Here is an 18037-nt window from a genome sequence, read left to right on the forward strand (position 1 = left end):
AATGAACTACTTTATAATAGGCATTTGTGCAGAAACTGATGTGAATACCAAAACATAATAACTGATATAAAATTAAATATTTAACTATGCCTTTACTAAAGCATAAAATCAAAGATGCACAATTTATTCTGTGTATATTGAGGTTTTAATTAGTTAAATTAGTTGCATGTGTGACAAATGAACTTGTTTTAACAATGCTTAAATACTCAAACATTTTTAATGTCTTACTAAGTCTTATAAATGTGTACATGAAGACATTTAAAAAGAAAAAAAGAAAACTTAAATGGGTGCTTAGTTGCGTTTTGCTTCTATAATATATTATAATAAATTGTAATAAACCACGTTAGAGAGGAATGTTAAAAAGAATGAAGAGTTTGTCTCTTTGGCTCATCTGTGTTCTGTTCGGTCTTTTAAGACAATATGTTTGTAACTTTTATAAATAATTACAACAAATAATCCAGAGAGACATTTAAGAAGAAAAAACAGACAAGTGTGCTAATTAAGTGAGGTAAAATGGTATTTTAATAAAATCAACAATTAATTTACTGAAAATAATCAATATGTTTGCTTTATTATTTGTTCTGTGATGAAAAAAAAATGTAAAATTAGTACTGGAGAATTTCTTTTTCATTTTAAACGTTTATTAATACTGTCACAAATGGGGGAATGTACACAAAAGATTACACAAATATTTGAAAAAAAAAGGCAAATCTTTATTTAGAGTAAAATAATTCAAAGTGACAATATGAAAGAAACATGCAAACAAATCAAGACAATACTCCATAGCAAAACAGTATCTGGAATGTAAACTAGATTTACAAAATGTAAGCAATGAAAATTCCAGTCCCGTGTGACACAAACATTTCTAAATAGCTCTATTAAGAGAGGTTTTTGAATCACTAGGGGCTGTTACAAATGTAATAGAATTTGTGAACGTTCAAAAAACCCCACACACATTTCTTACCAAAATGTATAACTTGACCGGACAGGTCTGCCTATTATTTCTTTATATTGCTGAAAGTGTCTGCATTTGAAATTGAAAAGCCTTTCTGTCCTGAAGACATTAAAGATACATTTAAGCAGATTGAACACTAGCTCCCTAAACATGCCCTAAAACCAAAATAATGAACTGCCAGTTTACCTTGATATTCATATTTATATTGAAGAATTTTAGAGTGTCCTAAAGCCCCCGGTCTTGAAGGACTTACTATCTCTTACTAATGGCACTTTCAGTATATTAACAGCAAACGCTTTGTTAAAACCTGAAATTCAATGGCATTGACAAAACGGAATACCCTTTTACCCTCTACATTCCCTTCTCTATTACATTTCTCTAATAAACCAGACTTTTCTCCAATCCTGGACACTTCCGTATATGCTTTTTTTTGTCTATGACAAGAAGAAGACTCCCCCATTATTAGAATCCCTCCATTGTCACCAACTCATACATGTCCTGTCTTCTATCTCGACCCCTAAAGACCTGAACCTGATTTTTTCCCCCTGTAACTATACCTGCTTTTTTATTTAATTTATTTTTTTAAAGCATTAAACTCATATTTCAGTCCACATGGCTCTTGGATTCAATGATTAATCTCTCCCTTATCAATACAAACTACAATTTTGACTAACGTACAAGTGGCTTATGACATTTTAACAAAATTATATAATCTGTTGTGCTCCAAAGAATTTTTCACATTTTCCAAATGGGTTCTGGAATATTCAATCACACCCTGTCTGCATCTTAGGTATATACCAGAATGTAGATTTCTTACAGTGTTTTGACAAAGTATTCTCCCAGTCATCCATAAAGTGTGTGTTGTGCTACTGTACAGCTTGCATGCTATATTGTTAATAGTGGCTTAACTACACGTGTCACGATGAATGCAGTTATAACTGTGCTTTCTGCCATATTTTAAGCTGATCATTATCAGGACACATTGGAGTTGTTCATTTGTATAAGCTACAGATATCTGGACTGCCCTTGTTAACGAACACTGATTAGGTAAGGAGACTGAGAAAATGTTATACCTCATAGCGTCATTCATGAAGGATGAACTGGGCAAGGGAAACATACATATCTCAATTCACAATAAATCACCAGAAGCGCAAATTAAGGGAGCTTGGAATTTTTCGATAAACCTGTAGCAGGAATACTCGAGAACATTCCAGTGAAGGCCCCCTAGTGTTTGATTGCACCACAAATAACTATATAGCTAAGTTGTCATTGTGTAAATGTGTGTCTTTTTGTGGTTTAGACATTCTTTCCCATCCTTGACGAATTTTTGTAATTCTTTGATCTATGCATGGGGTTATAAGAATAAATTTGAAGACCAGCACAATGCACGGAATGATGAGAGCTAGTGTGTAAGCAGGTGGAAGGTACCACTTGTATCGAGAAAAGATGAGGAATCTGTCCCAGCCATAGACCATAGCATGCGCCGTACACAGCAGCAGTGTAAGATATCCAAGTTTTGACTGAAAGATAAAATAGAAAATATGTTTATTTCATATAAAATATATTTTGTAACATTTAACACCCAGTAGCATTACATGATATTTTCTCAGTATGATCTCAGACAATGAGTATAAATAGCGACAAACTTCAGATTGTTTTAGAAGTAAAATAATGATGGAATTAAAGATGAGCAGATATTGGGTAGAACATTGTATTGGATACAATTCGTACGACTTGTTTTAGGCAAGGTATACAGTGATATTAACACTAAAGAAAAAATATAATATATAGCATTCAAAAAGGTGAAAAATGCAAAATAAAATGAGACAAAGCTCCATTAACTTAAAACTAGAGTGGATGTAGGGCGAGAAAGTTCTAATTCTGAGGATCAAGCAAGGACTGAAAGACTGCAAAAAGAACGCCCAATGTAAGCACTTACCATAGAAATGAAAAAATGTATTGTCAGCAAACAAAAAACAAAACAGAAGGAGCAATGAAAATATTGAAAGACATTTCAGGCTCTTAGGTCCTTAACCCCTTCAGGACCGCTGACGGTTCAGGACCGTCAGCGGTAAAACGTGTGTTTGGACCGCTGACGGTCCTGAACCGTCATAACTTTAATAACAGATAACTTACCTGATCGCCATCGGTCCCACGGCGGCGATCAGCGCTCCTCCCGGTCCAGGAGGACTGCCTGTCTGCCCGGGCAGTCTTCCCTCGGCAGATCAGGACCCTGCGGCCATGTGATCACTCAATCACATGACCGCAATAGGTGTCCATGTGTCTGCCTGCAGGGGGACTGTCTGTGCTGACAGGCAGTCTCCCTGCAAGTGGAAAATAAAAAATAAAGTTACAAAAATAAAGCAATCAGTGTAAAAAAATAATAATATGTATATATATATATATATATATATATATATATGATATATATACATGTATTATATCTATATATAATATATGTATATGTATCATATATATAATGTCATACTAAGTGTATTTTTATATTTATATATACGTATATTAATATAAAAATACACTTATATTTAAATTACACACGAATATATACAATATATATATAATTACTATATATATGGTATATATATATATTATAAAATAAAAATAATATGTTAATAAAAATAAATAACAAAAAATAAAAATAATTTTTAATAATTAAAAAAATGAGATATATATATATATATATGCAATTTTATTCTAACAGTATTTTGCTATTGATATATATATATTTATATCAAAATACACTTAGAATGTAATGATATATATATCTATGTATAAATAAATAAATACAAATAATACGAAATATACATATGTCCATATACATAATAACATAAATAATTTCATAAATATACACGTAGACGTCAAATATATAAATATGTATATATATTAAAATTCTACGTGCGTATTTATGTAATATTTTTACCTAATTAAGTAATTTTAATGATTGAAATTTGAGGGACCTGCCTGCCAACCCAGGCCGAAAGTCCAGATAATTTAATTTGCTAGCACTGTGTTTAACCCTGTAACTTTCTATGACACCCTAAAACCTGTAAATGGGGGTACTGTTTTACTCGGAAGACTTCGCTGAACACAAATATTACATGTAGAGGTTTTATAGTGTTTGTGAAAGTTACAGGGTCAAATATAAGGCTTGATTTTACTTTTTTTTTTTATTGAAATTTGTCGGATTGGTTAGGTTACCTTTGAGAGCGTTTGGTAGCCAAGGAATGAGAATTAGCCCCATGGTGGCATACCATTTGCAAAAGAAGACAACCCAAGGTATTGCAAATGGGATATGTTCAGCCTTTTTTAGTAGCCACTTAGTCACAAACACCGGCCAAAGTTAGTGTTTTTTGCATGTTTAACACACAAACAAATATAAATGCTAACTTTGGCCAGTGTTTGTGACTAGGTGGCTACTAAAAAAAACTGGACATACCCAATGTTGAATACCCTGGGTTGTCTACTTTAAAAAAATATGTACATGTTAGGTGTGTTTCGGGGATTTATGACAGATAACGGTGTTACAATGTCACTATTGATACATTTAAAATATATATATATATATTGAAACAGCAATTTCCTACTTGTATTTATAGGCCTATAACTTGCAAAAAAAAGCAATAAAGCATGTAAACACTGGGTGTTTTTAAACTCGGGACAATATTTTGAATCTATTTAGCAGTTTTTTTCATTAGCTTTTGTAGATAAGTAAAAGATTTTTCAAGTAAAAGTCCAAAAACATGTTTTTTTTTTATTTTTCACCATATTTTATTTATTTTTTTAAATACAATGTATGACATAATACAAATAATGGTATGTAAAGAAAGCCCTTCTTGTCTTGAAAAAAACAATATATAACTTGTATGGGAACCGTAAATGAGAGAGCGGAAAATTACAGCTAAACACAAACACCACAAAAGTGTTAAAACTGCTCTGGTCCTTAACGTACAAACATCGCAAAAACAGGCCGGTCCCTAAGGGGTTAATCATAGGAATGAATAACAAACACAGTAGGACAGTTAAATACCCCGATGTCAAAAGCAGAAGCCAAGGAAAACCACCCACCAGAGACTATCCTCTTAAAGAGGTCAATAAAACAACATATCCACCATCCCATAAGGTGATATAGATACAAAAAAAAGGAAAAGAAAATAAGCACAAATAAAACATGCAGGCTTGTATTTATAGTGTCTGTGCCTTTATGTTTTTACTTGGGGTCATTTTCTCATTTTTAATATTATAACAATAATAATATTAACAATAATAATAATAATACATATAATAAAAGAAGATCATACTTGTACAAATCGAAACTCCCTCCAATTTACAGTGTTGCTGACGGAAGGTAAGGATGTTATCCCTAAGAGAATATAGAAGAAGAATCCAAGAATTCCAAAAGCCAAATATGTGTCTGATCGCCATGTGCTACTGTACAAAAAGGGTCTTGTATTGTTGGTTTTTATCTAGATACAAATATAAATAATACATTAGTCATCATTATCTTATAAATGTCTGCACAAAAAAGGTTTTGAATTTTTGTACAAAGACAGTTTTACCATTTTACCATGTCTACAATTTTACCATGTCTTTGTTAAGAGGCAATTTTCCTTTAAAACACCCACTTTATGAACATTTATATAAATAGATTGCAATAAATATAACGTGATATCACTTCTAGAAAATATTTACTATTTAATATTAATTTTTTTATATAATCTGGTGTGTGCACCTTTAAGAGTCAATTGACAATCAAAATAGTGTAAAAGCTTTACTCAATGTAGTATATAGCTATCTAAAATGGAACACTCACATATTCCAGAGCTATAAAATCTAGCTCTGTGTGTAGAGACTTTTGGGTCTGTAAAGGCGACCCTTCCCCCCTCTTTGTAGGTGTACAAATCCTTTAGGTAATCTCAGAAGAAATAAATATATAGTGTAATACTGCTTTAAAACCACCAATATATAAATAAGGTCTTGTACTCACAAACAAAGAGCCTGTCAAATGGCTCAGTAGATAAGTAAATACAAGTTACACATAATGTGCTTGTAAAATTATTCAGTAATTAATTCAGTAATATATATTATTTGAGAAAATTAGATCGGGGAGGGGGAAGTATATTAGAGGGAGTAAGGGGGGAGGGCACAGTAGGATGTGTATTAGTTTGGGGGCATAGTAAGTAACTTGAAGTGAAGCTTTTGAGTAAATTATATATATGTACCCAGGATTACATATTGCTTGCATGAGAATAATACAAGTCATTTTAGTTTGTGTTGGTCTAGGTCGAACTCTTTTTTTTTTTTTGCAGCCCACACAAACTTAAACATCGTTTATTTGGCCTGTGTCAGCATTTCAGTTTGACATGCTTGCTGTACATTACGTTTTTCTTTTCTTTTTTATTTTGTAATTCACCAGTAAAAATGTCCAGCTTATTAAGCTACTAGAGAACAAACCCTGGATGCATTAAGTATAATAAATAAAAAAAATGAGGCCCATATGATCCCTGCTAAGTGAAATGATTAATGCTATCGTTATCATGGGCGGTGAGAAAGGGTTGTTTTTTTGGATCTTCTGTTAACATGGGGGGGAGGAGGGCAAGACAAATGCTTTTGTTACATAGCATTAATAATCAAGCAAACTTAGTGGGGAACACTGTCCCTATACTTTTAAACTAAACCAAAATATAAAATTCAGAGTGTTAAGTGATGACATTGTATTTGTAAGCATTTGGCTTATGGCTGCCTTTTCAACTTTCCCCATTAAACCCCTTAAGGACCCATGACATGTTTGACATGTCACGTTTCCCTTTTATTCCAGAAGTTTGGTCCTTAAGGAGTCAAAGTAGGGTTCTCCCAGATACCTGTACATGTTTCCACTACCATCTGTTCTCTGCTAGGGCAGAACCAAACTTCTGTCTTGCACTGGTAGTGTCTAAACTCTCCCAAAAGTGCAGTGTCAGTGTAATACCAAAAATACCAAAATACCAGCAGATTACTTCAAATTACAATTTGTTTATATTTTGTTGTCACACTTGCTGGTGTTTGTGCATGTACATTAATAATCCAGAGCCTGTTTTTAGTACCACTTGGTTCTGGATACTGTATAATGTATGATCAATTTGATGCTGCCAATAATTTTGGCAAAAGATGAAATGAAAAATGAAAATGTAAATAATAATGAATTATGTAATCTTTTTTTTTCTTTTATATTGAAAAGCAATTTCTGCTTTGTTGTGATTTTATGAGCTATGTTGCTGTGGATTGCATCTTACCAAAAATATTACACTTGTTGAACAACTAAAGTGAAAGGGTTAAAAATGTTTTTCTTCTGAAACACTTGTTATGTAAGGAGTGTAACGAAGGTTTGTGAGAGACAAGAATGTATTTAAAGATGCCAGACGTCTAGAAATTGTGACCATCTGTAGAAAATTAACAAATCTGTTAGATGATTTCCCTATGAGACAAACATAGGAAGTAACAGCCACGTGGTGTGTATACCAACCAATATCGAGGACACAGAATTTAATTGTTTGTTTCTTGCATATTGTATAGGATTCAAGCTGTAACGGTTGTATGTTGCACTAACCTGCTGTAATAAAGTGTTATGCATTGAAAAAAAAAAAAAACCCAGGCAGAACCATGGAATGCTGTATTTCATACAATATTGAGAGAGTAACTCTTTCTACAACTTATAGATTAATGGATTTTTAAAATTACCATATTTATGATGTGCACAGTCTAAATGAGTATAAAATAATGTTTAAAATATCTTAGATGTTTTATCGAGAATAGTTTAGAATTGTTTTAGTTATGCATGCATATGTTAAAGGGATGCTCTAAACACAAAAAATAACTTCAGCTTAATAGGATACTATTATATACTATATCTCATTGAATTGGTCAAAGTGCCAGTAGTTCATTGGCACTGTCCCTCCATTCAACGTTAAACTATTATGAAACCCTTTAACACTGAATGCGGATCCCTGACTATCTCTGGCACGGCCAATCCTGGAGGTATGGCTTAAGTAGAGATTACACATTTCCTTAGTCATATCAATTTATGCAAGCCATGCACTGCTGTGAAAGTGGTCAGTTTATTCTCAATCAGAGCTATGACAGTGCCTCTACTTTCTGCAGATGGACTGTAAGTGAACTCACCCTCTTTCCACTGTCAATGTCATTCAAGATTTTAGTTAGTTCATTTTTACATTACATTAAAAAGGTATTTATTTTAATTTCACTGGTAAATATATAAATATACCTATTTGGAGATCATTGATGAGTTATCTAGGGTCAAAACCTGCACTTAATATATAATAAAATATTTTTTTTCCCATTATCTTACATGAGAGAAGGTTTTTCTTCTTTAGAATAGTTACAATAAATATGCGACACACAATAATATGAGAACTAAATACGTTACAAGGTCTTAAATGCACATTGTAATATCAACGTACTGTACCTGTTCAATGATACCGTTGTTTCTTCTGAAGGATACAGAGTAGCGAATTGGAATAACCAGGGTATAAATTGCATGAAGAAACGCATATGCGAGGGCCACTAGTCCAAGTTGCTTGCGACAAAGCATCCATTGGTCAAGAAAATTTGGAAAACGACTGTACTTTGTTCCTCTGTATAATTGGATAATGGCAGCAAACACTCCGGGAAGGTAAACCAGGGCTAGTAGCATTAGTGAGACAATCGGAAATACTTTGTTTGGAATGGTAACTAAAATGTAGTAGGAGACGTCTTTTTTTTCATAGATAGCAGTGTAGACCACCATTGTCATAACACAGTAAAGAAAGACAGACACTGTCAGTCCCGCACATATATACATTGGGAGTCTCCACATTGGAAAGAGTTGTAACGGATAATTCTCCACATCTCTGGCAGCCAAGAGAGATCCACGATCCTGAGGAGTCAGTCCAGTCCCTCGTACAATATCCATCACAAAATGTTTTGCTATGTTGTCATTGGAGCAGACAAACACCTGTAGTGCCAATAAAGGTTTCAGATATTTGTGACAGTTTCAGCTTGCATAGGTATAAGACTTGTCATGGTTGCATAAACACAGTCAACTAGCTCCCCTTCTTTTTTAGACCAAGACACACTCTTCGATGAGAGAATAATTTTTAAGTATAATATTATTTTTTTTACCATCAGCAGCAGTTATCACATTTACTTGAAGCCATTCTTGATAGATATGCATGTATCCAGTCAAACAGATGTATTAATTAATTAATTGACTTAAGGGAATCCTAACTTTAAAATGGACACATTTGATTACTGCATTCAATTTGTCAGAGCCTTGAAGTCAATGTCTTTGTGGCTCTTATGGCCCGAACCACATCAGTGTGCCATGGAACCCTGGTAGAAAACCATGCAGGTCTACACAACACAAAACTCTTCTTTAAATGGTTCAGTAGATTCAGAGGCCATCGGTTAAACAGCCTATGATATCATAACAAACTAAAATATACATTGAAACTAAAAATCAGATTTAATAACAGATAAGTTATATTACCTAGTATTATATATAATATAAATCTATATTATAAATCAGTGAAACGGAAGGAAAGATATCTGCACTATAAAATCAAATCACCAATATAGATTTCTACAAATTCAACTAGTTTTTCTTTAACATTTGTCAGTTGTCATCTCACTGTATAAAAAATGTCTGCTTGTCTGTCTGTACGTCTGTCTAACTAGCTACACATCTATCCAGCTGCCTGGCTTTGTAAATAATTGATCTTAACATAACAGATTTGATTGTCTTCCTTTAGACAACTTGGCTGTTAATGGAAGTTTACCCTTGATTAAGTTTGCTGTTGCATTTTCCAACTCAGGGAGATGACCATTAATTGTCTTACTTGAATGAATATACAAATCAAAAGCTTAGCACTTTGTTTTCTTGTTTGAAAAAAAAATATCACTAGGCAAAACAAAACCGAAATCCAACAATTAAAATCAATATTTGCTGAAGTCAATATAACAATCTAATTAATCTTTTCGCCATAATGAACACTTACCTGTCTACTTGCATCCAATGTACCTGACTGCAGAGCCCATGCAGACACTGTGTTAAAGGCCTTTACTACTTTAGCTCCAGGTAAAACGCTTGCAAGATATTCTGCATTAGATTCTGGATATTGGTTTATTTTGAGGTTATTGCTGACGTCCACTAGGATTTTTCCTTGTAAAACATCGGACAATTCAGCAAGAAAGCTGTAGTGGTTCCTATGCATTGCCAGGAAGATTACCGAACATTTTTGGGCCGCTTCGGCGTGGTTTAATACTTCAACTCCTTTCGGAACCATGCTGACAGCGTTAGGATTTCGACTTCCATAAATTACAGAATAACCACTCTGTACCATTTTCAACCCAAGAGATCGGCCAAAATCTCCAGTTCCGAAAATACAAATACTGTCTTTTTTTTCAGTAAAATCTGTGCGCAAAGGTATCATATTTGAATTAAGTTTTTCCATGATCTGAAAAAGAGGCAGGTATACAAATGTTATTTAAAACTGATTGTCTATTAAATTCTAACTGTAAAGCAGCAAGAACCAGCTAAACAGGCAGATAAACCCAGGAAGAGACAAAGATCATTATGTAAAGGTAGTTAGGAGATTACATTCTTTACTCTTTAGCTATTTTTTTTATAGAGAAAATGAACTGTGCAAATAGTACAACATTCAAGAAAATTGCTCTACCATTGTGCATTTCAGACTTGCTTTCGACAACAAATCGATACTCTGGAGAGCTCAGAAAGATCTTAATCAACTTATTCAGGCAATGTGCATTTAACAACATGGTGTGCAAATTTGCCTCCCAATAGCCCTGCTTTTTGTAGGACAGTCCCGCCATCCTGCTAGTTTCCTGGTGTCATAAATCTGGGGATATCAGGGAACGGTCCCCAATCAGCACATCGTAGACACATCTTGCAGTGGGTACTAGGACCATGCATAGAGAGCTTCAGCAAAGCTAGAAACGTGTGTGTGTGTCTTCCTAATGCCTTGATGTTTTTCAAAGAACAACCTCAAAACTATTTTAATATAATAATCCATTATTCAAGCTTTGAAAGGAAATATATATTTTTTTTATAATTAAACTATATTTTAAAACAAATTGAAGAATATATGACAGGATCCTTGAGCCATAGGACAGTGTTAAAAACAAAACAAAAGGATAATTATTATTATGAAAAAGTTTAATTAAGTGATCTAAAAAATAATACAAATAATAGCACCTAGTTTTTGAATATTGTAGATATTTTTGTATTTAGGTCCAGCTAGTGCATCTCTGTTTAGTAAGTCAGATCTTCATCTGCTTAATGAGCCATACAAAAAAACTAAATAGACAATTATATGAAAGTTAAATTGTAGCACCCATAAAGTTCAATTCCTAATGCAATGTATATATGTCTTTAGCTTAATTGTAGTCGGGGACATAAGGTATGATAAGTACATAAGAATATAACAGTCGGTTTGGTGTGCCGGAACCGATGTATGGGGTAGGCCTGTAATAAAAGAGGGCCTACCCTTAAATAGTAATAATAAAAGGGGTGAGGTGGGAGAGATGAACCCAGCGATACCAGTACTGCTTAGGAGGGGTCCTGAGCTTTTATAGCCGGGTAACCCCTCCCACAATTACAGGCTACGCCTTTCTATTTGTAGTCGGTGACATAAGCTGTAAGGTATGACAAGTACATAAGAATATAACAGTCGGTTGTGCTTTGCCGGAACCTGACGGTAGGGGTTGGCCTGTAATAAAAGAGGTCAAAAAGATTGGAGTAAACAAATAACTTTATTGGACATAAGTTACATTGCTAGACCTTTAAATGCTGATCTTAATTCTTGTACGGCTGTGGAATATTTAACGGGGTAGGAAGACATACAGGCTTTAGAACTAGGGTAGGCACTAATGATGTGGTTTTAAATACCTGAGATATACCGTTTTATGGTATTAAATGCCAGTTTAAGGTTAAGGTGGCAAAAGGAGATAAACGGAATGATAGAAACTAGTGAATGGGTGTCGCTTATCTGATAATCTGTTATATGAATTTGGTATATATGGTAAATGCTCGATTGTATGCCCGGGATGTGTTAGTGGAGATTGCAGCTCTGGCTAGGTAACTGCTGTGTGATAGCAGTCTCTCTAGTCCAGAATGAGGTCTTGAAATGAGGGGGTGCTGACCGGTCTGGAGTGTGCTGTGGGATGCGTCCTGAAGAAAAGCTGTAAGTTAGATCGCGACAATGCGTCAGCGGCTGTATTAGTGTTTCCTAGAATGTAGATGCACGTGATGTGGAATTGTCGTGTTGCTAACCATGTTAGCCTTCGGATCAATTTCATTATGGTGAGCGAGGAAGATCTACCCTTGCTTATGATGTCACAGGCTGCTTTCCCCTGCTATAGGTGTCCCCATACTCTTGCGGCTGCCACAATTGGATAGACTTCAAATAAGGCTGAAGTAGTGTTACATGAGGGCAAACCAAGGGTTTCTAAGGGCCAGGAATCTCTAAACCAGTTATTGCCATAGATGGCCACAAACCCTGTGTGAGCTGCGGCATCGGTCCAGATGACTGGTGAGGATTCTGACATGGGTGTGATGAACATGGCTCTCCCATTCCAATGAGACAGGAAGCGTAGCCACATGAGTAGATCTGCCCTGGCATGAGTATCTAGTGACAGGGAGCTGGAGTCAGTATTGAGTAAAGGGAGAAGGCACAACAATCTAGAGATGAATGCCTGGCCTTGCGGAATGATTCTCATGGCGCAGTTCAACGTGCCCAGTAAAGATTGCAGGTCTGACCTGGTACACGTGTCCTTAACCAGAAAATACTCCACCATCTCTATGATTTGTCGCACCTTCTCTCCTGGTAAACTAGCCTGTAAGGTAACAGTGTCCAGGTGAATGCCCAGGAACGTAAGATTTGTGGTAGGGCCTATAGTTTTCTCTTGGGACAGTGGAACCCCTAATGCTGCAAATAGGGCCAAGGTCTTGTGGAGGCTGACTGGAGAGGACTGAGGTGATTCTATAGTGAGGAAGTCATCCAAGTAGTGCAGAACTGAGGGGCAATGGGTAATATTAAGGAGTAGCCAACATAGTGTGTCGGAAAATATGTCAAATAGTTTGGGGCTGCTTTTGGCCCCCCGAAAGTAAGGCGGGTAGCAAAGTAGTATTTGTCTTCCCATTTGATGCCGTGAACGTGCCACAGGGATGGGTGAATGGGTAGGAGTTTGAAAGCATTAGAAATATTGTTTTTTCCCAACCAAGCTCCTACCCCTACCCCAAGAATGGCCTGAATGGCATTGCCCACTGTTGTGTACTGCAGTGAAAACTCTTCTGAAGGTATTAATGAGTTAATGCTGGGGGTTGCTAAGGAATGCGGAGCTGACAAGTCGTAAACCAGTCTCTTTTGATTGTTGAACTTTCCAATGGCAATACCTATAGGGTTGGTACGCCAACTGGAAAACAAAGGGTGAGAGAAGGGGCCCAAGATAAATCCGTTCGTCAGTTCCTTTGTGAGTAGTGACTGTGTGGTGAGAGGGTCAAGGATAGCTGACTGTAACTTGGGGAGTGTAAGAAGGCCTGTGTGGAAACCATTAGTGAAGCCTTGGATGAGGAAGTTGACTAAGTGCCGAATTATAGTTGTTGCAGATCTGAGCTTTCCCAAGGTATACTTGTAGGTGGGAAGGCTAGGATCGACTGGGCACAAGTTGGTGGAGTGTAAGATGGAGGCGCACAAGGCACAAGAAGGAGGCTTTTTGGCCAGCGAAGTGGCTGCAGAAAAGTTCTGTATCCAGCTTACTCCAGTTGGTATGGGTGTTAAATTGAGTAAGGGACGCTGCCGCCTTGGCCGAAAAAGATTTGTGATAATCGTAGAAAGAAAACCCTCCATACTTGTGCCCTAAGTCCACCAATTTGTGCATGTATAAATCTAATTCCTCCCTACGGTGCGGGGAGGTGGAACAGATTACGTCACGATAGAGGCCAAAGGCAAGGACAAACTCAGGTATGGCGACCTTTCGGTTGAGCCTAGGATCTCTGGCTTTTAGCACAACCGAAAGATCGCTGTAGCAATAGGCCTTGTTCTCTATCATATCTTGTGAAGCGAACAATAAAGACACTAGGTTTATGTCCTTGCCTTCCAGAATATCTTTGCGTATCGTCGGGGGTACAAAGTCTGCAGGCGTGATGATGTGAGTGGACGTGCTTGGCATTGGGTTTGTGGGAGTGTCATTATCGTGGGGGAGGAGAGCCGAAGTGGGGATTGGTATGGGCGAGGTGACTGTCGAAGTCTGCGGGATTTCCAGCTTGTCCAGCCTAACGCTGATCATGGTGATTGAGGTCAGAAGAGATGACATCAGGCCCTTGATCTCATTATAGTTTTCTGAGTGCCGAAGTCTATTGGGTATGCTGGAGTCTATTTTCCTTACCGTATAACCAGAATCAGAATGTGTCTTTAATGAGTAAATAACTGAGGCAGTCAAGTGAGGCCGGGAGTAGAGGTAAGGTTTGGACACATGTCTAGTATGGGGGACAGGTAATATATTGTCGCTATTAGTAACATGGGATGTTTTAAGATAAGTACTTGAATAACAGTAGTTATAGTATAGTTAGCGTGCTGCTGTTGGCATGCTTTTTTGGGTAAACTGATGCCGTAATGCGCATATATAGGGGTACCTAAGGTGACCCAACAAGCAAACGTATCATGAATTAATACACGATTTAGAAATTTAAAACAAGGAAAAAGGAGGGAAAAACAGAATTTAAATGATAAAGCATTTCTATGTAATAATATGTTATTGCCACCGGGGGTCGTAGTGAGCAGCCGTGTATATAGTAAGTATTAGAATGAACCTGTTCGGATGCCGAATGGCCAGGTTGCCGACCAGCATTGGAGGGTAAGTGCCAGAGTGGTGAATGCGCGTGCGTGGAGTGAGGTACCGAACGGAGCATGGAGTGGTAAGGTAAGTATGAATGAAAGTGTGGGTAAATGAGTGTAAATGAATGAATGGGCGACAGGCGTCTGGCCGAGAGTGGTGTGGATGGGAGAGTCACGGTTCTGGGACCCTAGAAGCAGAACACTGAAGTAGGTAAGTATATTTCAAGGTACTGGGACCGCCGCGAGGGTGGCTGAGCGTGATGGGAGTTCGACGGAATCTGACCGCGGGCGGGGGATGCAGCAGTTGATGCTGGGCATGGAGATCAACGAGACTTGTACCGACTGAAAACTCTGCGAGTGTGGCTGAGGAGGATGGGAGTTCGCCGGATTTAAAGGTAGCAAGCCGGGCTGGAGCACTTGATGCCTGGCACGGAGACCGCCGGGATTGTACCGATCAGGGTGAGTAAGAAGCAGGTAGCACTTGGACGGTAGCAGACCACGTGGGAGCGAGGTCCAGGTAAGTTGAACCGGAAGTCAAAAGGTTCTGAATGAACCCAGCGATACCAGTACTGCTTAGGAGGGGGCCTGAGCTTTTATAGCCGGGTAACCCCTCCCACAATTACAGGCTACGCCTTTCTATTTATCTGTGTTTGTGTATTATTGCACACTTATTTTTTACCTGAAGCACACCGTATAATCTACACTTTCATACTGCCGTGTCAACTTTAAGTACATATTTTTAAGCAGACTATTTTTATACATTAATGTTTTATTAAAATGGATTGCTAGGTGTGCCCGCAGCAACCTTTCCACAGAGACAATTTACATTTACATTAGTCATATAAACTTAAATCATAACGACTCAAGGGTTGCACAATGGAGCACATCACACCCAATAAACTGAGTCGAGTTTAACGGAACAAAAAAGAACAGCAACGTTTCGACCTGCTAAGAGGTCTTTGTCAAGCTAGCAGGTCTTAGAAGGTTGAAATGTTGCTCCTCTTTTTTGTTCCATTAAACTTGTCTGCGGCACGAACACCTTGAGTGCCTGGAGATTTTCTTTTTGTTTGTCTGATCGTTGTGGGATTGCTGGTCCTGCTCCAGTGCACCGGGTGTCTTTTGGGATTAAGTGCGGTTCCTATATTCATTTTTGTAACTTAATAAACTGAGGCCCCATTTTATAGTGAAGAGAACAAAGCAATAAATTACACAGTGCGGTGAGGTTATTACTAAAGTGGTCATACCAACACATATCATTTGGGAATACATTAATAGCGGTAACATTCCCCCCTTCCCCCCTCCCCCCCCCCTGTTTTTAGAGTTAAAACGAGAGGGACAAAATGAATTTCTTAAAACAGAGAAATAGCCTAGTACTCAGGGTTGCTTAGTTGTATACTATTAAAATGTTAGGATTGTCTTCTCCGAGATGTTCAATCCAAAATTGTTAAATCTGTTCACATATTAGAGTACTGTATTACACGGCCAATGAAAAAAACATGCTGAAACATTTATCATTTCATAAAATTATTTTTTTTTTTGGTACACATTTGCTATTATTATTATTAATTCTGTAATACAGTAACATAGAAACATAGAAACATAGAATGTGACGGCAGATAAGAACCATTCGGCCCATCTAGTCTGTTCAATTTAAAATACTTTCATTAGACCCTGGCCTTATCTTATAGCTAGGATAGCCTTATGCCTATCCCACGCATGCTTAAACTCCTTTACTGTGTTAACCTCTACCACTTCGGCTGGAAGGCTATTCCATGCATCCACTACCCTCTCAGTAAAGTAATACTTCCTGATATTATTTTTAAACTACAGTATAGCATGTAATAATAATTATATATCATAATGGTAATACATCAAATATTTTTTTTTTAAGTATCACGTTACATAACTTTTTGTTCACAGGTAGAAATACAAAAAATATTATAAAATTACCTACTTACCTGTTGTGAGTTTTTTCAGTAAAGACTACCGTAGTGTAGCAAAATATGTTTGAGCCTCTGAGTGTGCACTGCATGAAAAACACTGTGCTTTTGGATCATCTTTCACCTGGTCTATTTATTTTGTCTGGCCGATTTCGTAATGCTAGTCATTTCCTGAAACTAAAAGCATGTTAAAAGACTGCCAAAGCAGAACTGGAAAACCCTTTCACTACTGAGGGCTTCTTTAAAAGGGACACATCATTGAAGTAGTTATGGTGCCTGGAGTCCCCTGGTGCTGGCTTATAGTTCAGTTTTAAAGCATTTTCTAAACAGTTTAACACTGAATAAAAGTGCCAGGCTGCCCGATGCCTGCCCCTCTTGAAGTATGTTTCAGAAAGAGTTATATTCCACCTCAGGAGTCCATGTGTCAATGTATCACAGCTGTTTTGGCAGCGCGAGGGGGACATACACGATATTAGGCAGGTCATTTTATTGTTGTGGCTGATTAGTGTAGTTGTGTAGAGGAGAAGGACAGTTGGGTTTCAATATATTTTATTTTATTTTGTTTTTTAAAACTGAAGTAATTGAAAACATTTGTTATGATTTGTTTTCCAAGAAATAACCTTGAATTTCCAGCCAATAACTAAAAAGGTATTAAACAATTTCCTACGTCCTACATCTGCTTGGTAATGAACTTTGCAGATCGACTTTTGGATACTCACTGTTGTTGCCGTGTTCTTTTGCACTCGACGTAAACTTACGAGAAAAGGAAATATTCTGCTCTTTTGATTATAAGTAAATGTAAAACACTTTATCGTAACTTAAATGCATGACTGAGACCATACATAAAGTGTACACAGTATACAATTGGTTTCATTCCAAATCATATTTCAGACAAATTAGGACGAATTTGGCAATTTAGAATTTCCGAATTCCTTACAAATTGAAATGAACCAAAACCGAGGAAATTAGGAATGATTTGAAACAAAAAATTTCAGATCCATTTGTTTTTATAAGGATAGAAAATTAGGGACTTATCTATTAAGCAGCTAAAACGGCAACATTGAATACAGTGCTTTTTTCTTAATTTTGACATTTCAGCTGTTTAGTAGATAGCTCCCTAATTTGGTATCTTTACATTGGATTGCAATACTTAAGGGTACCAAATTAGAGACTAATCTACTAAGCAACTGAAACAGTAAAATTAAGTTAAGGGCTTTTCTTAATTTTGTTATTTTCAG

The 18037-nt window shown here is 36.6% G+C and overlaps 1 protein-coding gene across 1 annotated transcript; it reads right to left on the minus strand.

The window, feature by feature from the left end:
* Positions 1-734: 734 nt before the first annotated feature.
* On the minus strand, positions 735-17095 carry LOC134609077 (metalloreductase STEAP4-like). Its single transcript, XM_063452466.1, has 5 exons — positions 16818-17095; positions 10003-10461; positions 8433-8960; positions 5272-5436; positions 735-2475 (listed from the first exon to the last, which is right to left on the minus strand). Exons 2-5 carry the CDS (start codon positions 10456-10458, stop codon positions 2206-2208), a joined length of 1419 nt encoding a protein of 472 aa, XP_063308536.1. The 5' UTR covers positions 10459-10461; positions 16818-17095; the 3' UTR covers positions 735-2205.
* Between the last annotated feature and the right edge of the window lie 942 nt (positions 17096-18037).

Source organism: Pelobates fuscus, chromosome 4 (genome assembly GCF_036172605.1).
Source record: "Pelobates fuscus isolate aPelFus1 chromosome 4, aPelFus1.pri, whole genome shotgun sequence".
Classification (NCBI taxonomy): Eukaryota; Metazoa; Chordata; class Amphibia; order Anura; family Pelobatidae; genus Pelobates; species Pelobates fuscus.